The 22,347-nt window shown below is 36.0% G+C and overlaps 3 protein-coding genes across 5 annotated transcripts in view; all 3 read left to right on the top strand.

Annotated features, from left to right (window-relative positions):
- scarb2b (scavenger receptor class B, member 2b) overlaps nt 1–17,116 on the top strand; it is a 32,578-nt gene extending 15,462 nt beyond the window's left edge. The window contains exons 5-12 of the mRNA XM_067375841.1: nt 1,766–1,857; nt 1,940–2,059; nt 5,017–5,192; nt 9,042–9,160; nt 10,069–10,142; nt 10,248–10,299; nt 10,371–10,523; nt 14,623–17,116. Coding sequence (XP_067231942.1) covers nt 1,766–1,857; nt 1,940–2,059; nt 5,017–5,192; nt 9,042–9,160; nt 10,069–10,142; nt 10,248–10,299; nt 10,371–10,523; nt 14,623–14,730 — 894 coding nt within the window. The 3' untranslated portion in view covers nt 14,731–17,116. The remainder of the gene's footprint in view (nt 1–1,765; nt 1,858–1,939; nt 2,060–5,016; nt 5,193–9,041; nt 9,161–10,068; nt 10,143–10,247; nt 10,300–10,370; nt 10,524–14,622) is intronic.
- Nucleotides 17,117–18,107: 991 nt separating this feature from the next.
- Nucleotides 18,108–19,533, top strand: LOC137012552 (UPF0729 protein C18orf32 homolog). The gene is made up of 3 exons (XM_067375846.1): nt 18,108–18,191; nt 18,831–18,993; nt 19,176–19,533. The coding sequence occupies exons 2-3, from the start codon at nt 18,844–18,846 to the stop codon at nt 19,248–19,250; spliced, it is 225 nt and encodes a 74-aa protein (XP_067231947.1). The 5' UTR covers nt 18,108–18,191; nt 18,831–18,843; the 3' UTR covers nt 19,251–19,533.
- Nucleotides 19,534–21,199: 1,666 nt separating this feature from the next.
- Nucleotides 21,200–22,347, top strand: part of ric1 (RIC1 homolog, RAB6A GEF complex partner 1) — a 49,950-nt gene continuing 48,802 nt past the window's right edge. For 2 of the 3 annotated variants that reach the window (XM_067376528.1, XM_067376527.1), the window contains exon 1: nt 21,200–21,829. In XM_067376528.1, the coding sequence (XP_067232629.1) occupies nt 21,689–21,829 (141 nt within the window). In that variant the 5' untranslated portion in view covers nt 21,200–21,688. The remainder of the gene's footprint in view (nt 21,830–22,347) is intronic. The other variant, XM_067376526.1, reaches the window with a different exon arrangement.

The following is a 22,347-nucleotide window of genomic DNA, read 5'->3' as shown; positions in this document are numbered from 1 at the left end:
TATATATATATATATATATATATATATATATATTGCCTCAGACTCTGGTTCTCTTTCTATTCTGATCCTTCTGGACCTCAGTGCCGCTTTTGATACTGTCAATCACAATCTCTTACTCAAGCGTTTGGAAACTGTCTTTGGTGTTTCTGGGACTGTTTTATCATGGTTTAGATCTTACCTTTCTGATTGTCAACAGTTTGTATGTATGAGTGGTTTTCGGTCTGCGACCGGCTTTGTTTGGATTGCTTTTAAGATCACTCGGGCTTAATTATCACTTTTATGCTGACGATACTCAGATTTACATTCACTCTAAGCCTAGTCAATATCTGGATCTTACTTTTTTAACACACTGTATTTCTGAGATAAAAATATGGATGTCCCAAAACTTTCTGTGTCTCAATAGTGATAAAACAGAGGTTTTGCTTATTAGCACCTCGCATCAGCTTCGTAAAGCTGGTTCATTATTTTTAAACATAGATGGGTCTGTTTTGGAATCACAAACCGAACTAAAAAATTTAGGAGTAATATTTGATTCTAGTTTGTCTTTTGACTGTCATGTTCAGTACACTGTAAAGAACTCCTTTTTTCATCTCAGAAATATTGCTAGCTCCGTTCTATGTTATCGCTTTCAGTGACTGAAAGGCTTATTAATACTTTTGTGTTTTCCCGCATTGACTATTGCAACGCACTGCTGGCTGGGGTTCCTAAATGCACACTTAACAAACTACAATGTGTGCAAAATTCAGCTGCTAGGATCCTGACCGGAGTCAGGAGAAATGAGCATATTACACCAATTCTCAAGTCCTTGCACTGGCTTCCGGTCAGGTTCCGAGTTGATTTTAAAGTCCTCATGCTCACATATAAGGCACTGCATGGTCTGGCCCCCCAGTATCTGTCTGCACTTATAACCTTATACACACCCAAGCATCATTTACGTTCCTCACAAGCTGGTCTATTGGCAGTCCCACAGACACGGTTGCGTTCTGTTGGGGATAGGGCCTTCTCATCCTACGCGCCTAGGCTTTGGAATGCACTCCCTCCTCACATCAGAGACGCACAGAATTTAAGTCCTATTTAAAAACTAATTTCTTTAGGGTTGCTTTTTCTTAATTGTCTTGTTTTTTTTGTTTTTTTTATCTTTCATATGTATATGAATAACTTGTTTTACTTTGTGTGTTGTTTTCTTATTTGTTTGTTTTATGTAAAGCGCCTTGAGAAGCTACTGTAAAGGCGCTATATAAAAAATAAAGTTATTATATATATATATATATATATATATATATATATATATATATATATATATATATTCATTTATAAAATTAAACTTAAATATTTTATACTTCGTATTAGATTTTATTAACATTTTTAGAATTAACATTTTTTAACATTTAACATATTAACATTTTAAAAAAAATAATATTATAATATATTTTGTAATGTCAACAGATTAAAAATTTATGATCACAAGATATTTTTGAAGTACATTGATCATTTAACGTACATTGATCATATTTGACATACATTTCAGTCTGCATAAAATAACAGTAAAACACTAAAAAATTTATTAAATCTTTATTACATCTTTAATTAAATCTTCATTCATTCTAATGATTAAGAAAAATAATTTGAAGTGATGTCTTAAAAAAAATCAAGAAGAACGTTTGAACTGGGTTGGTCTGAATTAGTAAAAACTTGGTGAGTCCGACAACCCTTTTTTATAAAAAGCAAATAATTCATTATAATGTATTTGTTGTTGTGTTGTCAGAAAAACGGCAGCAATGACGGTGAGTTTGTGTATCACACCGGAGAGCAGAACTACCTGGACTTCGGCCGCATTTACACCTGGAAGGGAGAAAAGTAAAGACCCGATTGTACTGAATATTATATTTAATAAAGCGCTGCAGTGGAGATGGCTGATTTCATGTGCTTTGTGTCTCAGGATGCTGTCCTTCTGGAAAACCAACCAGAGTAACATGATCAACGGCTCCGACGGCAGCGCCTTCCACCCATTCCTGACCAAAGAAGAGCGGCTGAACGTCTTCACCTCCGACCTCTGCAGGTCACATGCATATTCGTAATACACAATTTCAGGTTTATTAGGTTAGACAACTAGATTAGTAATGCAATCAGTGCTTTCAGAGCCAGAATTTGATCTGTGGCAACATTAGTTCTTGTGGTAACTCTGATTTGTGAAAGATCTCATGTCGATCCAATTTGATTTCGTAACCGTATGAAGCTTTGAACAGGAGGATTGTCCTTACAGAAGCAGCAGCTCCGTGAAGGTCATGAAGGTGTTGTTGTGTTGGGATGTTTGTGTGGGACGGGGGGACCTGTTGTTCTTTATGTTGGCTGATCTCATGTCTGTTGGCAGCACATGTGAGGGTAGAGGTCTCCATAAGAACAGCACAATAAATCACACGACATCCGGACCTCCAGGACATGTCAGAATATAATGGAAAGGGCATCTGTTAAAGCCATTTCATGAGAACTTCCTAAAACTTCCACATTGCAAGATTTACTGTTTTATATATATAATTTTAGCTGTTTATAAAACGGGATCAACAGAGGCTGAAGTAGTTGATTATACGTTTATATAATTCTATGTTTTTACATTATAAAAGCCAAAGTAGTGATTTAGCGTAATTGTTGATGGTCGTACACGCGTAAACCAGCCGAATGTCTGCAGTTCCCCTTTTAAAACACAATATGTGGAAATACAGAAGTGGTGTGTCGCACATCAGATCTTTATTCATCTCAACCTCTCCTCCACAAATAAGAAATCATCATGAAATTGAACCAAAGGTCCGAGCCTCCCGAATTCCTGCTCTGACATCAGACTGAATCTCAGTGTGGGAATATAACTTTACTCTAATTCCCTGCAATATCACTGCAATATCATTACTGCTGGGATTTTACAACATGTTTGCAATTTTAAGCTCTCAAAGCTGGATACAATTTTCCCCTTTTTTCTTAACTTTTTTTATTTAAAGTAATAGGTTTTAATTTCCATAACTTTTTAAAATAAATAATTTCATAAAAGGTACAGACTTATGAATATAATGCATTATCATTTATTTATTTACTTATATGTTATTTATTTTATAACATTTCAATTTTATTTTCAATTTATTTAAAGCATTTCAGTTTTTACTTTCCCCTCTGTACAAGTTTTCTTTTAGATATTTTTACCTGTTCCTTAACATTTTAAAATAAATAATTTCATAAAATGTATAGACATAATAATATAATTTTATATAATGCATTTTTTTTACATTTATATATTAAATAATTTTACAAAATCTATTATTTATTTATTTATTCAATATTTATTTATTTTTTTGCCTTTGCATTTTTAATTTCCACTCTGAGTTTTTTTTTTTATATATATTCTCTTATATTCCTATTGTCTATAGATATTTTTACCTGTTCCTTGACTTTTTAAAATAAATAATTTCATAAAGTTTAATAATACTTAATAATATAATTTAAATAAAGCATTAACATTTATATATTATATATAGTTTTATAAAATCTGTTACTTATTTATTCATTCACTACTTCAATTTTATTTTTCATTGATTTCAAATAATGTTTTTCCATTTTTAATTTCCCCTCTAATGAGTTTTTAAAAAATGTTCTTTGGTACCCATTCCTTAACTTTTTAAAATAAATAATATAATATAATATAATATAATATAATGTAATGTAATTTAATGTAATGTAATGTAATGTAATGTAATGTAATATAATATAATATAATATAATATAATATAATATAATATAATATAATATAATATAATATAATATAATATAATATAACTTTATTTAATGAATTATCATTTATTTATTTCACATATATGTATTATATATTATTTATATAACTAATTATCAATTATTTTGTGTTATTTATTTATTGTTTCGATTTTTTTTTTTTTTTTTTTTACTTTTACCTTTAACTTTTTAAAAATTATTTCATGAATATATAATGTATTATCATGAATGTATTATTTATAGTTACCTTTCAATTTTCAAATTATTCACGTTTTAATTTTCCCTCTGTATGTTTGTTTTTTAAATCTTGTTTTTTCCCTGTTCCTTCATTTTTTAAATAAATAACTTCATGAAAATTATAGACCTAATAATCTAATAATATGTAATGCCTTATTTGATTTATTAAACATCTGAAATGTGTTTTTCATTAATTCAGAGTAATGTGTTTCAGTTTCCTCTCTGTGTATGTGTCAGCTGATGATGTATGACAAGTAACGCACACTCTTATTTTAATGCTCCATATAATGTGTTTCTGGTCACCCTTGACCTTTCACCTGGAGTCCTGCTGACCCCTCTGTCTATTTCCAGCGGGAACTCTGACCTAAAGCACACACCGCCCATCTTTGTTCGGTGCGGAAAGAATTCCATCTGTCTTGGCGTGACTGGCCACTCTCACATGGTTTTGCATGTACGGTCTCCATCCTGGCATGTTTTCAAACCACTTTTAACCTAGTTGATCATGAGTAGCAGAGCCTTGGGTTATTGTGCTGGCGGCAACAGATGTCCTTGTCCTTTTCCACTGACTCCTCACCTGGATTTTTAAAAGAAAGGCAGCCGTCTGAACAGCGTGTGTAACCTTTGTACATCGTTTAATCAGGCGGTCCGCTGGGGTCCATCTGGAAAACGAATTTCCTCTGATCAGGGGCAGGTCAAAACAAACGCCCATGAGCACATAATGGAGATTGTAAGACTGTGGATTGCTTCCTCTGGTTTGAAAGCGGGTTTCCAAATGTTTGTTTAAAAAGTAACACTTGATAGTAAACACAGTTTGAGCATCCTAGGGTCAGAGGTCTTGTTCAGGGTCACAAGGGTCATCTTCCTGGTTAATCTGAACCTGTAGCCTCTGTATTAGCAGTCCAGACCAGCAAATACAGAGGCAGTAAAATATTCTGGACATTGTGAAGCATGAGTCTTATCTGAGCAGCTTGACATTATTTGATTGATCTTCTGTCGTTGGTCCTGCAGGTCCATCCACATGCGCTTTGAGAAGGAGGTGGAGGTGAAGGGAATTCCTGCGTACCGCTTCACGCCACCCCGGGACGTGCTGGCCAGCGGCAAGAACAACCCGGAAAACGAGGGATTCTGTGTCACAAAGAAATGCCTGGACGACGGCGTGCTGGATGTGTCTGTGTGTCGCAAAGGTGCAGTTTGTGTGTGTATATATATATATATATATATATATATATATATATATATATATATATATATATATATATATATATATGTGTAGTTTGCAGTTGTTCAGGTGTTCTCAGTGTTTAGGTAGTTGCTATGCAGTTGTTAGGGTGTACTCAGTGTTTTAGGCAGTTGCTATGCAGTTGTTAGGGTGTTCTCAGTGTTTAGGCAGTTGCTATGCAGTTGTTAGGGTGTTCTCAGTGTTTTAGGCAGTTGCTATGCAGTTGTTAGGGTGTTCTCAGTGTTTTAGGCAGTTGTTAGGGTGTTCTCAGTGTTTTAGGCTGTTGCTATGCAGTTGTTAGGGTGTTCTCAGTGTTTTAGGCAGTTGCTAGGGTGTTCTCAGTGTTTTGGGCAGTTGCTATGTAGTTGTTAGGGTGTTCTCAGTCTTTAGGCAGTTGCTAGGGTGTTCTCAGTGTTTAGGCAGTTGCTAGGGTGTTCTCAGTGTTTAGGAAGTTGCTATGCAGTTGTTAGGGTGTTCTCAGTGTTTTAGGCAGTTGCTATGCAGTTGTTAGGGTGTTCTCAGTGTTTTAGGCAGTTGCTATGTAGTTAGGGTGTTCTCAGTGTTTAGGCTGTTGCTATGCAGTTGCTAGGGTGTTCTCAGTGTTTAGGCTGTTGCTATGTAGTTGTTAGGGTGTTCTCAGTGTTTTAGGCAGTTGCTATGCAGTTGTTAGGGTGTTCTCAGTGTTTTAGCAGTTGCTATGCAGTTGTTAGGGTGTTCTCAGTGTTTTAGGCAGTTGCTATGCAGTTGTTAGGGTGTTCTCAGTGTTTAGGCAGTTGCTATGCAGTTGTTAGGGTGTTCTCAGTGTTTTAGGCAGTTGTTATGCAGTTGTTAGGGTGTTCTCAGTGTTTAGGTAGTTGCTATGCAGTTATTAGGGTGTTCTCAGTGTTTTAGGCAGTTGCTATGCAGTTGTTAGGGTGTTCTCAGCGTTTTAGGCAGTTGCTATGCAGTTGTTAGGGTGTTCTCAGTGTTTTAGCAGTTGCTATGTAGTTGTTAGGGTGTTCTCAGTGTTTTAGGCAGTTGCTATGCAGTTGTTAGGGTGTTCTCAGTGTTTAGACAGTTGCTATGCAGTTATTAGGGTGTTCTCAGTGTTTTAGGCAGTTGCTATGGAGTTGTTAGGGTGTTCTCAGTGTTAAAGCAGTTGCTATGCAGTTGTTAGGGTGTTCGCAGTGTTTTAGGCAGTTGCTATGCAGTTGTTAGGGTGTTCTCAGTGTTTTAGGCAGTTGCTATGCAGTTGTTAGGGTGTTCTCAGTGTTTAGGCAGTTGCTATGCAGTTGTTAGGGTGTTCGCAGTGTTTTAGGCAGTTGCTATGCAGTTGTTAGGGTGTTCTCAGTGTTTTAGGCAGTTGCTATGCAGTTGTTAGGGTGTTCTCAGTCTTTAGGCAGTTGCTATGCAGTTGTTAGGGTGTTCTCAGTGTTTTAGGCAGTTGCTATGCAGTTGTTAGGGTGTTCGCAGTGTTTTAGGCAGTTGCTATGCAGTTGTTAGGGTGTTCTCAGTGTTTTAGGCAGTTGCTATGCAGTTGTTAGGGTGTTCTCAGTCTTTAGGCAGTTGCTATGCAGTTGTTAGGGTGTTCTCAGTGTTTTAGGCAGTTGCTATGCAGTTGTTAGGGTGTTCTCAGCAGTTTTGTTAGCAGTTGCTATGCAGTTGTTAGGGTGTTCTCAGTGTTTTACAGTTGTTAGGGTGTTCAGTGTTTAGGCAGTTGCTATGCAGTTGTTAGGGTGTTCTCAGTCAGTTGTTATGCAGTTGTTAGGCAGTTGCTATGCAGTTGTTAGGGTGTGTTTAGGCAGTTGCTATGCAGTTGTTAGGGTGTTCTCAGTGTTTAGGCAGTTGCTATGCAGTTGTTAGGGTGTTCTCAGTGTTTTAGGCAGTTGCTATGCAGTTGTTAGGGTGTTCTCAGTGTTTTAGGCAGTTGCTATGCAGTTGTTAGGGTGTTCTCAGTGTTTTAGGCAGTTGCTATGCAGTTGTTAGGGTGTTCTCAGTGTTTTAGGCAGTTGTTAGGGTGTTCTCAGTGTTTTAGGCAGTTGTTAGGGTGTTCGCAGTGTTTTAGGCAGTTGCTTTGCAGTTGCTAGGGTGTTCTGGGTATTTTAAGGAGTTGCTATGCAGTTGCTAGGGTGTTCTGGGTGTTTTTAGGCACAAGTTGTGTCCAAACATTATTTACTTTTTTATAAATTATTTTTATCAGGTTTAAGTCACTTCTGGGTATTTTGATCCATAAATTAAGGTGAAACGCACACAACTGCTGACCTTTCCTCTCAGATCTGTTTGTGTGTTATAGTTTTCTGTCATGCTGCGCTCATGTGAGCTTCAGCAACACGATTACTATATTGCCAAAGCATTCGAGCGCTCACATATTACAGGTGTGTGAAATAACTACACACTCATAGAGTGTGTGTGTTGTCAAACATGAGGGCTGGAAAACTCTCACCTCTGTCCCAGTAACGCTGGAGTCTAATTTCCCCTCATGTGTTCAGAACAGAGGCGTTAAATCCATCAGGGCTACTCACAGTCACTCCTGATTGTTTTCATCGTCAAGGTCAGAGTTCCCTGCCGTGTTTTCATGACTCGAGGTTCTTTCGCCACGACAGGATGAACATCCATTACATCTCAGGGGGCTCGTATCATTGTTAAGACGGAGAAGAAGACGTCATTTCTGCTGTTAGATGACCGAAAACATTCATAATAACTTGTTCTGTGCATTTAGAGGACATCCCTTTGTCTGACAAGGTCACTGACTTGTGAATGAAAAGAGAATGTTTCAAACAGTTGTATACTACTTTGTTTACTCATTGCTTTACTGTATGTTTTCTTCAGTGAGTGGTAATTGTAATCCTTATATACATATAATCAGGGCCTAAAACTACATTTTTGCCACACCTGCCAATGGTGAAAAGTGAAAGTTCATGATTCTCTATTCCAATTTTGATACCACTGCTAAAACTACTAGCCTGACTAATATACAAAACATTATTGAAGACAAATAATGATAGTTTTCAGTTAGAGACATTGAATAAAGTTATCAAATGTAAAATAACACCGGATTTTCTTCACTGAATAAATTAAACAGATTAATCCTTATTAATATTACAAAAGTTATTCAGTCAAGAGCAGTGAATCATTTTTCTTTGTCCTTTGTTGTTTCATTAACATTAAAAACACAGACAGCAGCAGAAATATTAGGCTGCTGTCACTTTAAGACATACACATGCATTGTCTTTGTCTACTGTTTACATTCACTTCTTAAGCCGTAATCGACTGTGTTTACTAGGATGCTCGCTGAGACTGGCATTTTTTAACACAGTTTTGTGTGAATTTATCCTTTCAAGTACAAGACGACGTCGAAGAGATCTCGATTCTGTATTCGCGTGCCTGTTTTGGATGTGCGCGCGAGTAACAAATTGAGTTCCCTTTCGCATCTTCTTACGCTTGAATATTTAAATTGCCAAGGCTTAAACTTTTGTGATGACGCAGCGCTGGCCTGTAAACTGTCCTGAGCGTCGTTCGCATTTGTTTATGTTCATGTTTTCACAACATTGCACGGTTAAAAGTCATAAAAATTTACCGGCCAACAGGCGATTGACACCGTTTAATATACTCACCAACGCTAATCTTTACTCACATTCGGTGAGTGTTAATTTTAGGCCCTGCATATAATATATCATAAAAACTTGAGAAATATAATTTCTTATGTTTTGTCTTTTGATTTTGGGTGAACGGTCAAATGTATGCCATGAATGCCATGTATGTCACTTTGGACAAATGCATGAATGTAAACGCAGGTTGTGTGAGCTTCACGATGTTGTTGGCATGTGCGTCACAGGTGCTCCTGTAGTCGTATCTTTCCCTCACTTTCATCTGGGCGATAAGAAGTATGCCAATGCCATCGACGGTATTTCTCCGGTCCACGAGCATCATCAAACCTTTCTGGATCTGAACCCTGTAAGTGACAGCAGCTGATCCACAGTCAGCCTTAAGATCCACTCACCCTTGATCACACACTTTCAAACTGATTCTCAGTTCAATTCAATTTGATTTGTATAGCACTTACAGAAAATGCTGATTCAGTGTTACAGTTTAGGAAGTATTCTGTTATCAGTCAGAAATGAGTGTGTCAATTTAACATCCATATATATTAGTGCTGTCAAATCGATTCATCGTGATTAATCACATCTAATATACAGTGTGTGTAATATACACACACATATTATATTTACAAACTAAATGCAATTGATCAATTTGACATCACTAATTCATGTTATGAAGTTAGTTTACTTCATGTATTCAGTTAAACAGACACAACAAACATGTTAGGCAATAATGTTTTATGTTCTCAAAGCATTAGCACAGAAACATATTTATACATCATTTATGGAGTGTTTTTCCTCAAACATTTTAGTTTTTAAATGTTAATATGTGTTTCAGAACATTCAAAAGTAATGATACCCATAATGTTTGAAGAACCAAAAAAATGGAATGTTCTCTTAATTTTCACAAAAATGTTTTTTGAGAACTTTCAGAAATAGCTGGGAGGGAAGCAGAACGAGAATAATTTGCATGTCTGCTGTTCAAAACATTTTAGGCAAAGGATAATTGTGTATTTGTACTATTTCATTTGTACTATTTCAATATAAGTGTAGTATGTTTATCAGAATCATTATGTGGATTGTGGGCTAAAGAGGTGTGTCTCTATCAGGAAGGCTATTCCAGAGTTTAGGAGCTCTGGAGGACTTTTCATGATCCGTGACTCTTTCTTTAATGTATTTTTTCCTGCCGGAATTGTTTTTTACTGTACAATTAATTTGCTAACTGCAATCTGACTCGGATCTTGACTTCTTCTCCTGTGTCAGACTATGGGAATGCCTGTTCGTGCCATGAAAAGAGCCCAGATCAACATCCATCTTGACAGAGTAACCGGCTTTCCGTGAGTAATGTCTTCCTGTTTGATCTATTTAATCATGGCGTGCTGATAAACAGGCGTGTGTGTTTATATAGTTTAATACTTGAAGGTTTTTCTTTGTTTCCTCAGTTTGACAAGGAATCTCAACGGCACCATTTTCCCCATTGTGTTCCTGAACGAGGTGAGAGTCAGTAGGATGATTTAATCGGCCATTACAGTCGAATCTACTATTAAATATGTTTACTTTTGCAGTCGGTGGTGATTGACGACGCTTCGGCCGCGAGGATTCACAAGCTGCTGCTGATCGTGACTCTAGTCTCTCATTTCCCTCTCATCCTCGCCACTCTGGGAGTCATCCTGCTCTCGGTCGCCATCATCCTCGCCTATCGCTTCCATAAAAACAAGGTAATGACGTGTGAAAGCAGCAGAATCACTATCATTCCCCAGCTTGTTCTTCACTTTCCCACCAAAGTTTGCAATGAATCACAAATACGTGACATTGGCCGTAAGTGCAGTTCACACGAACTAAAGCTGTGTCATGTGACACTAATTTATGTGCCAAACCTTTCCGCGAATATGTGTCTTTTCTGGAAACAGAACGCTATTCTTCCACGTCGACCTTTATGAATCAATATTCTCATTCACATGGTCACTGCAGTACAGGAGAAAAAAGAAAAGAAAAGAAGTGTGGAGTTTGAGAAAATCACTGTGTTGAAGTCAGCTAAACAAAAGTATGTTCAAAGAACAATGTCTGAATGTTCAAAAATTCTTGGTTATGTAAACGTTCGAAGAAACATTAACCCTTGAATATATGAATGTTTCGTCAATCATTATTATGTATTCAAGTCTTTAGTAGACCAGATCTATATCTAACACGGATGGCTCTCTAATATCCACAATAGTATAAATCTCTCTTGACGTTTAAAAAAAATCATGGTTATATATCCGTTCGAAGAAATTTTAACCCTTAAATGCATGAGTGTTTCGCCAATCATTATTACATACTCGGGTCTGTAGTGACCCATATCTATATCTAACACGGATGGCTCTCTAACTGCCCAATAGTATAAAACTCTCTTCATGTTTAAAAACAATTATTGGTTATGTAAACGTTTGAAGAAACATTAACCCTTAAATGCATGAATGTTTCGCCAATCATTATTACATACTCGGCTCTGTAGCGACCCGTATCTATATCTAACATGGATGGCTCTCTAACTCTCTAACTCTAACTGCTACAATATTATAAAACTCTACTGATATTTTATAACAATTACAAAAGTATAAAATAAAGCATATTTCGTTACCTTTTGGAACTTTGAAAGGGTTAAATTTGAGCAGATGATTTTTACCATCATGACTGTCCACGTCAGAGTTCATTTCCCCTGTACATTCAGTATCTGGCTTATATTCGCCATCTCAACCAGTATTCTCAAAAGTATGTTTTTCAGCTCCTTCTAAATTAATATTTTGGTCACTGACAACTTCTTCACCAGATCCACCTTCACGTGACACTAATATTTGATTGCGTACAGTACTTGCTCTGCAGTAAATCGCTAAGCCATTTCAGGTTTTGCTGATATATTCTTTTGTTTTATGTCTGGTAATTATGAGTGAAACATCACAACATCATTGTGTATCAGACACTGCCACCCTGAGGAATAAAGGTGAATTGCACTGATTGAGACATTAGAGATTCAATTATTGTTATGCAGAAAAAGTAACACTATTACATACATTGGGTCACTAGCAACCCAATACACTTTTTACAAACAAAATTGAAAACAGACATTCTTTATCATTTTTTTCTTGTTATATTGTTTATAATGAACACATTGAGGAATACTAAGAAGGTTGATGTCTAACTTTAAAAAATGAATGAAGAAGTGGGTAGTAAATGACGTCCCAGGTCGCTAAAGACCCAAGAAATGTGTTTCAGGATTAAGGAAACATCCTATTTTATCATTTTGCAAAGATCATGAGAATGTTACTTTTAATGTTCTATGAACAATCTGAAATAAGCAGCTGGTAATGTTTAAAAAACATTAACTTAAACACTTAAACACTTTAAGAAGTGTTCCATAAACAATGTATAAATAATTTTTGTGCTCAAAATGTTATTAAAGACCAGAGTCTGTTTTACAGAAACTTTATTTCTTAATTCTTAACTTAAACAGAGTTACTAGGTAGGATATGATACTAAGTTAGGATGTTTTTGTAATTCAAGTCCAGATTACTAACAAACGTTCTATTAACGTTACTGAAAGAACGTTCGAGAGAACCTTGCCTTACTCGGATGACAGATATTAGTTATATTGTTTGAACTATTTAAAAAGACGTTGCACCATTCAGTAGCTTCAGTTTAGTAAGCAGCATTTTTTTGGTCAGCATCTCTAACTACCTTTTTAATATGTTGACGTGGCTGTAGTTTAACGGCTTTAAATGACTAAGGCTTGTTTCTAGTGGAGTCGAGGTTTCATCCAAACTCTGCTGTTGTTCAGAATGTGGTTTATGTATCTGTTTGACACAGTTTCCTGTCATAACACAATCACACGCTTTCCTGAAGTGTCTAACCGCCGCATGCTGCTGTCCAGATCGATTCAATGCTGTGCTATCTTTGCTTATTAACATTGTAGGTCTAACCTGAGCAAATGAACACCATGTTGTGCTGATCTGCTTTTATTTAGACTGAAGTGAAGCATTTTGATTTCACTGAGGCTTTCTGCTTTGCTCCTGTAAGTTCACACACTCATTAACCATTTCATAATTAACACTACTAGTTCAGGTCTGTTTCACACATCTCACGTCTGTGGTGCATACGGAAATGAATAATCATATCATGAGTTTGTGTCACATGCTGAACTCCCGTAGCTTTCCTGTTGCTCAAACAGTAGATCATGGTGCAGCTAGCATTAACCCAGATAACAAAAATCTGTTCTAAGAACGTTTTGCTAATATTCCCATTAAAATGCTATTTCTGAATGTTCAAAAATGTTTTAAAAATGTTTTTTCTTGATTATGCAAACGATAAGAAACATTAATCATGCTTCAGATATTATGGGAACGTTACTTTTGAATGTTCTCTGAACGTTTTGAAACCAGTAGTAACATTTAAAAAACGTCGGACAAATGTCGTTCCATGAACGATGTATAATAATCTTTTTGTGCTAATGTTTTGAGAACATTATCAAAGACAAGTTAAGTTAAAATGAACATTCTATTTATGTTACTGGATGAACGTTGGTTTATAACTTTGATAGAACCTTGTCAGAACGTTCGGAGAATGTTCCCTATTAGCTGGGAAAGTCATGGGTTCGATTCCCAGGAAATGAATGTAAACCTTAAATGCAATGCAAGTTGCTTGGAATAAAAGCGTCTGGGAAATGCACAGACAAAAATAATTAAAACAAACAGAAAACATGTAGAAATGCACTACTGTATGCATCTACAATCTTTGGTAATATATAAAGCTACATATAATACTTGATTAAAGGACATGAACTCTTTATATTCAGTAACTCCGGCTGAATGCAGATGATTCAAACTTTGGACAAACTTTAGTTAGATTAACTAGCATTTGGATGTAAATGGGATCAGCCTCCTCATGTTATTTGGTTATTGGTTCAATCCCAGTAACTACTTTAACATTTAGAGTTTGAGTTTATTTATTTATAATGCACATTTATGATAGTGCATCTTGGTTATGTGAATGTTAGAGAAAACATTAAGGGAACATTTGTTTTATTATTTTGCACTTGATTATGGGAATGTTACTTTTGAATGTTCTCTGAACGATCTGAAATAAGTAGTTGGTAACGTTTAGAAAACATTAGACGACATCCAACTTAAACGTTTAAGAAGAAAAAACACTCCATGAACGATGCATAATTTTGTATGTTTTAAGGTTCAATTTTCTATTATTGTAATGAATGATTATAATGATGTTTGCGAGTCAGTGTGATTTTAGGTGGATTGTATTAAAACCACTTAAACTCAGTTTATGAAAATAGTAAATAAAAACCATTGCAGATCAAAACAGTATTATATTATAATGAAATTATGACTTAATTTCAATAAATGTAGACAATAAATGAGAACATATAACTGTATTTATGTAGATCCTTAAACTGTATTTAACAAATATTAAAAAAAATATTTAAATCACAAACTGTGATACAACTAGTGCTTCACAAAACATCAAAATATGACACAAATAAATCCAAACTAAAATAAAGACCAGGATTTGGTCCTCTCCTGGGTCAGACTCAAAAGCCAGTACGTTCATGTATTCACATGTGTACTCAGAGATGTGTGAAACAGGCTTAACTTACTTCAGCTTGAACTGAATCTCCTCCAGTGGTTAATCACATGATGCTTGCAACTGCTTTAAAACATGCCCTACTCGAGTGCACTCAAGTGTTTGTGCTTCTGACCTTGAATAAAGTCTGTTTTAGGCTGATAACATGCACAGATACTAAATCTGTCTTTTCTTTCTTCTTTTTAGCCATCTGCAAAGAAAGACACGTCGTACGCTCCTGTGAGCGCCAAAGCGGACGATCAAGATGAGAAAAATGGAACGTATATCGGCATGACGCCCGTGGACAAGTCTTAAACTACCCTGTGTGTGTGTGTGTGTGTGTGTGTGTGTGTGTGTGTGTGTGTGTGTGTGCATGGTCACAGATGCTGTCTAACAAGCACTATCAGTAGTTTGTAGAGCGGTGTGTGTCAGTAAATGACGGTCGTCATGATTCACACACTGGCTCTTCCTCAGGACTAAAGCCGTTTAGAAACAGGCATCTTGATGAACGACTGTAGAGAGTCTCTGTACACACACAGTTCAGGGTCATTCGGCATCTGTGTAGTTACATATTTAAACACTTTGAGCAACATTGAATCTGCTGTAAGTGATTTTTAGGAGTATCACTCACACACACACACTCACACACTGCTCTCGCTCTGTACTTTGTGCTCCACAGGTCACATAGTTACACACACAAAACCAATATTGAGGCCTAAATTTAAGATTTATGTATTTGAATTGCATATCACATTTCCATCCATTTGGATTATACGGTTTTAACATAAATATATTCATAACATAATACATTTTTGTTGTACTTAAGCTGTGATAAAGTATGCAAACGCAGCGCGAGCTTCACTACAGGAAGCAGAAAGTGTCCGACTTCATGTTTCCGCTTTCAGCGGAAACTCTCTCGGATCCGTTGCATCCAGCCACAGCCGATGACGAACGCGTCTGTTAGTGGGCGGGGTTTGACTGAGGGTGTGTCTGTAAATGGGCGTGTCTGTGAGTGGGTGGGGTTTGACAGAGGGTGTGTCTGTAAATGGGTGGGGTTTGACTGGGTGTGTCTGAGTGGGTGGGTTTTGACTGAGGGTGTGTCTGTAAATGGGCGTGTCTGTGAGTGGGTGGGGTTTGACAGAGGGTGTGTCTGTAAATGGGTGGAGTTTGACAGAGGGTTTGTCTGTAAATGGGTGGGGTTTGACTGGGCATGTCTAAGTGGGTGGGGTTTGATTATGGTCATGTCTGTTAGTTGGTGGAGTTTGACACATGCATGTGTGTTTTAGTGGGCGGGGTTGGGCATAGAGGGCGTGTGTGCTTTAGTGGGCGGGGTTTGGCACAGCTTATGTTTAGTGGGCGGGATTTGACAGGGTATGTGTGATTTAGTGGGCGGGGTTTGGCATAGAGGGTGTGTGCAGTTTAAGTCTGTAAAGCTCCTGAAATCACTTACAGCACCTTTAAGAATCAAACACTATATTGACTGAGTTTCATAACTTTTTAAGGCCAAACAAAAGCAACTTTATATTTGTTACCAAATGGTCGGTTCACACAGAACAAGCCATACGTGACTGAACCTGCTGTGCCTTTGTTGGAAATGTTTCTTTTATTCATTTTGCTTCATTTTATTTCATTGAACAGGCGACATCACATTACTGTGCCTTCTTAAAGATGATTTTATAAGTGTCAAATACTAAAGTTAAGGTTTAATGATCTGGTATTGATTTGAATTCAGTTTGTCCTGTTGGGGAATATATAATCTAACGTCTGTAGTCATTTCAGCCGACTCACTTCTGCAAATGTTAACTTTGATCCTCAAACACTGAACACAGACGAATGTCTGATTATTTTAGATGATTTCAAGGTTCATTGTTTTGAAATGAAGATATGTAAGTATTATTAGACAGAGCAGGATTGCAATGAGATTGCATAGTGTTACTGAACTAATATTTCAGAATCTTTTCTGAAATATGAAAATAAGTATTTTAAAAGGTTCAATCTGTATATTTCAATGTTTAGCGGAGATGATCACATGGGTGTTTTGATATGTTACATTTTAATGTTACTAGCTTTCTGTCAACTAGATGCTTTGGTGTAAAATCATAACATAATAACCTCTAACCCTAACTGAAGGTGTGTATTATCACATTGCACTAAAAACACCACATTAAATGTAGTTCTGAAGCTGCACGTTTAACGCACTGTTTTTTGAGATGGTCACTGGTTTCGATCTCTGAGCCATTTTATTTGAGTTTCATGATTTCTTTGTTATTGTACTGATGTGCCAAATATGAATGAGTTCAATCAAAAATATTGCACTTGATGCGTTTGATTCGCTTGGACGTCAATGGAAAAAATCTCATATTTGTGCCTGAGCTCAAATGATAGTGTCTGTATCTGAGTTGAGACTGAATCTTTGCGCTTCAGTGTGAATGTAATGCATTTCGTGTCTTTTCAGCCTTTCAGGTGTTAAATGACGCAGATCTTGCCTTGATCAGTGTATAAACTATAAAACTCAGTGGCCTTCGACCGATGAACACAGACTGTTTCTTGTCTTCTGCATCTGTCCAGCTGTTAATTTCTATATTCAGACTGCACAAATAATTGTACAGTTTTGTATATAAATGATGCCTTTTTTCCTGTGGATTTATAAGAAAATACAATTAAAAAACTTTCTGAAAAGCATATGTTTTGTATTTTATTTTGTACCCATGTGTTTTCATAATAACTCCACCTTTTTTGAATTGTCCATCTGATATAGCTTTATTTTTTAAACTAATCTATCTTAGTTACATTAATGGTAACCTAAAAACTCAATCCTTTGGATTACAATTAAATTAATGTAAATGTATGTAATGCACATGTATCTATAGAAGCCAGTTTGCCACATGATAATAATAAAAAAATATGACATAGAAAGTCGAAATTGTGACATGCTATCCCAAAATTATTTAATTATTAAAATGATAAGTTAAAAGTCATTATGCAATTCATATATATCCCAGAGACCTAAAATAGAAATGCTAGACTTCAATGGCAGCACTTTATAATGACTTTATTTAGCCACACCAGCCAAAGACTATATATGAAACTTGCTAATTATTGTCTTTGCGATGATAATTAAAGGGTTAGTTCACCCAAAAATGAAATTAATGTCATTAATTACTCACCCTCATGTCGTTCCACACCTGTAAGGCATTCATTCATCTTCAGAACACAAATTAAGATATTTTTTGATTAAATCTGATGGCTCAGTGAGGCCTGCATTCACAGCAATGACATTTCCTCTCTCAAGATCCATTAATGTACTAAAAACATATTTAAATGAGTTCATGTGAGTTCAGTGGTTCAATATTAATATTATAAAGCCACAAGAATATTTTTGTGCGCCAAAAAACAAAACAAAATAACGACTTTTCAACAATATAGTGATGGGCTGATTTCAAAACACTTCTTCGGAGCTTTCCGAATCAAATCAGAAACTCGGAGCGCCAAAGTCACGTGATTTCAGCAATTTAGCCGTTTGTTAGGAGATCCGAGCTCGTGTAGTACCTTTATGGACCTCAAAAGCTTAAAAAAGTTTAAGTTAAGTTTAAAACGGGTTTTCAGGACATCATTACTGAGTTTTTTTTCTAGATGCGCCCTTTTCACTGTGAGGTTTGTTTGTGTTGTTGCTCCTCCCCGCCGCTGGGTGGCAGTAGTAGCAGCAGCGACACAGACTTCACAAACTCAGCGTCATTCGGCATTACAACATATTAGCTCAGCTCCCGCACAACAAGGTGAGTTTTACACACATTTACTGCTTTTAGTGTAGTTTTATATTAAATATATGATCTTCTGCTCTTATGTATGATGAGTACATAAGAATGAAGTGTGCATGTTTCTTTATAGAACAGATTTATGACTATAAACAGAAAGATAGCAGTTATCATCGAGCTAACAGACTGATACGAGCATTTGTAAACATCATAATGTTTAAAATACATGTAAATATCCATAGTACTACCAGTATGGAAGTTTTAGACGTATACTACGGTATTTATATAATAAAAATATAATATAAATAAATATATAACTTATAATATATATATATATATATATATAAAGTATTAGACTATTTTAGACGTATACTATGGTTTATATATATATATCCATATATATATATCCATATATATATATATCCATATATATATATATATCCATAGTATACGTCTAAAATAGTCTAATACTTTTTATAGAGAGAGAGAGAGAGAGAGAGAGAGAGCATACTAAATAATCCTAACAATAGATAGATAGATAGATAGATAGACAAACATCTGTCTGTTCATGGAATAATAGACAGGACATCAGTTCCTGCATTTCAAATCGAACATCATGTGACTGTTTCCTGTATGTTCTGAAATATGAATATTCTTCAGTTGGCTGTCAGATATGGTTTGCATTCCCTGCATCGTGATTCCTGTGCTGCTGTGGGTGTACAAGCGCTTCCTGGAGCCCATCATCTATCCCTTCATCTCTCCCTTCATCAACCGCTTCTGGACCAAAGCAGCCGTGAAGGAGACGCCGCAGAAACACAGCGCTGTAAGTCACTCCTTCACTCTATCCAACATTAAAGTTTGTGAAACAAAAAAAGTAGGATTTTCCTTTTGCGTTTCACACATCTTTTTGGTGTTTAAAACTGCTAAATCAATCTACATGTCATGTTTGATATTATATTAGTAATCATTCACTGTCCTTCATTCTGTTCATCCTCTTTTCCTCAGGATGAATGTAATGGAACGGCGAACGGATCCACAGCCAACGGACCGAAGACGGTGGCCGATAAAAAAGCTGACTGACAGATCGCATGCCTCTGCAATTTTCTTCTGAATGAGATTTTAGTCATGTAGATATCATTTAAAATGTAAATTCCAGCTTTAAATGTACCTCTGCTATAGTAACTAATATATGAACACACACACACACCGCTCCTGTCAGAAACATTAAATATAATTTAATAATGTTTAATAAAAATGAAGGTAATTGTTTTTATCATTCCATTATACAGCTGTGTTCATTTTTTATCTCCTCAGATTGACTGCAAAAGTTCTGTATAACTTATAAGACTTCATTTAAAATAAATATTGAATTATTTTAACTGTGGCTGGTGTTCAATGATGGATCTTCATCATAATGTACTGATGTGTGGTACTAAAATGCCTTGTTTTTATCAATGCCTAAGATGAGTAAAATCTACATTTTTTATGTTTCTCAGGGATCATCTCAAAAAAGAATCACATTTTCAGCATTTTAATTTTATTAAAATAAATTTTAACTATTTAGTATAGCAATGTAACACACTACCAGTCAAAAGTTTGGACACGGTAAGATTTTAAATGTTTTTAAAAGAAGTCTTCTGCCCACCAAGGCTGCAGTTATTTATTTAAAAATACAGTAAAAACAGTAATATTGTGAAATATTATTACAATTTAAAATATCTGTTATCAAATTTTCTGTTTGAATATATTTTATAAAGTAATTTATATCCTGTGATCAAAGCTGAATTTTCAGCATCATTACTCCAGTCTTCAGTGTCACATGATCCTTCAGAAATCATTCTGATATGATGATTTGATGCTCAAGAAACATTTATGACTATTATCAATGTTGAAAACTGTTTTAAGTTTTTTTTTTTCAGGATTCTTTGATGAATAGAAAGTTCAAAAGAACAGCATTTATCTGAAATACAAAGCTTTTGTAACTACTCACTACCGTTCAAAAGTTTGGGGTCAGTTCTTTTGAACTTTCTATTCATCAAAGAATCCTGAAATACACAATAAATGTTTCTTGAGCAGCAAATGATCATATCAGAATGATTTCTGAAGGATCATGTGACACTGAAGACTGGAGTAATGATGCTGAACATTCAGCTTTGATCACAGGAATAAATTACATTATAAAATATATTAAAACCGAAAACAGTTCTGACATTCTAAAAATATTTCACAATATTACTGTTTTTACTGTATTTTTAATTAAATAAATGCAGCCTTGGAGAGCAGACGAAACTTCTTTTAAAAACATTAAAAATCTTAGTGGTTCCAAACTTTTGACTGGTAGTGTATATATAAGTTTAAGTTATGTTATAATATTTAATATTATTTTCTTCTATTATAAAAATGTTTTTTTATATTATTATTATTCTTTTATGTATTAAATTGAATTGAATTATATATATATATATATATATATATATATATATATATATATATATATATATATATATATATATATATATATATATATATATATTCATATATATATATATATTTTTTTTTTTATTAGTAACGTGGACAGGCGCACTACTCAGTCTCACCAGCAGGAGGCGCCGGAGCCCGAAAATCGAGCTGAACGCGTTCTGAGGAACTGACGTATTACGCCAACATGTTCGGATGCGTCATGAATATCAGAAATCGACGGAGACCCAGAGCGCGCGAGACACTTGTGTTGAGAACCATTTCCGGCCGTGTTTGTGAATATAAATACAAAACAGTCTTTAATCAGGAGTGAATTCTGAGTTTGTAAGTAAATATTTGCTTAATTAAAACGATTGTTCTTTATAAATCTATATAAAAAAACGCATCTAGCTGAAAAATAAATTAAATTTATTAATTGCAACTGACAGAGATACGATCGTAATAAACAGTAACATTTTAATTATGCTTTTATAATCATGTATTACAATTTTTTTTTTTTTTTTGTATTAAGTTTAAAAATATTCCCGCCTTTGGCGTTTTAAACGCGTCTTTCGTTAAACTCAATGTATTATAGGCCGCGTCGCGCCCCCTGCCGGCAGTAACGGTCATGACCGCGCGAGTTAAACGCCGTTACGGCTCTGAGGCGTTCAGAAGCACCGAGCAGATCGGGGATAAATAAGAGACTAAAGATGGCGACGGTGGAGGATTCATGGGACAAATTCGGATCCAAAACTTCCCTTTGGAATATTGAGTCCAGCGATCCAGTCGCGTACTGAGAACCGCAGAACCCCGCGACACCGAGCTGAGACCCGGTTCTGCTTCTGCGGCTCCTTTACAGGGTTTTCTTGTACACATTCTCGATTGCACTAACAAATACAGCGGAATTTGGACTCAGATCATCCGAACCGACACCATATCCAGCCGATATGATCCCTGACTGAGTCCGTGTCGAAGTGTAGTTTGGTTCTGGTGCATGGAGGCCGCTGGAGGGAGTCTGTCCGTCCCGGTGTCGCAGTGATTTGGGTCAGAACCGGATCGTGATGTATTTTCTGAGCGGCTGGCCGCGGAGGCTCCTCTGCCCGCTCCGGAGCGGCGAACGGCCCTTTCTGATCGAGCCCAGCGCGCAACGGTTCTACCTGGCCGTGCTGTCCGAGACCCAGATCAGCATCTGGTTCAGCAGGGTAAGAAACACCACGAACCCATACATAACCAGTGGTTTGAGGCATTACATGTTGTAGGTTTGAATCCCGTAAATGTCAAAACTCCCCAGATCCGGTGTGGCTTAGTGGTTAAAGATCAGAGCTGCTAAACTAAAGGTTTTAGATTTAAACAAAATGAACATCTAACTTGTTAAGGTATTAAAATGATGTGTGATGTGGCTTAGTGGTAAATGATCAGGGCTGGAGACCCGTCCCAAAGGTTAAAATTCACAATCACTTCATAGGAATCGGGTTTAGTAGGGTAATAGAATTTAAATAGACTTTATACCAGTGGGTTAAGGGTTTAAATGCTGGATGGTATTTCAGCGATCCAGTTAATCCTACAGGGTTTAGTAGAGTTATCCAGTGGTTTAGTGGTTTAAGACTTAAGAACTGTCAACGCTTCATCTAATGTAGACTTTAACCCAATGGTTGCAGGTTCAAACCCTTTGAGGAATCATGAGCATCTGTTTTCAGATGGTTTATTGTGTTTAATTGCT

This window comes from Chanodichthys erythropterus, chromosome 22 (genome assembly GCF_024489055.1).
Source record: "Chanodichthys erythropterus isolate Z2021 chromosome 22, ASM2448905v1, whole genome shotgun sequence".
Taxonomy (NCBI): Eukaryota; Metazoa; Chordata; class Actinopteri; order Cypriniformes; family Xenocyprididae; genus Chanodichthys; species Chanodichthys erythropterus.
The sequence above is the reverse complement of the archived record's forward strand: the minus strand, read 5'-3'. Positions and strand labels throughout refer to the sequence as shown.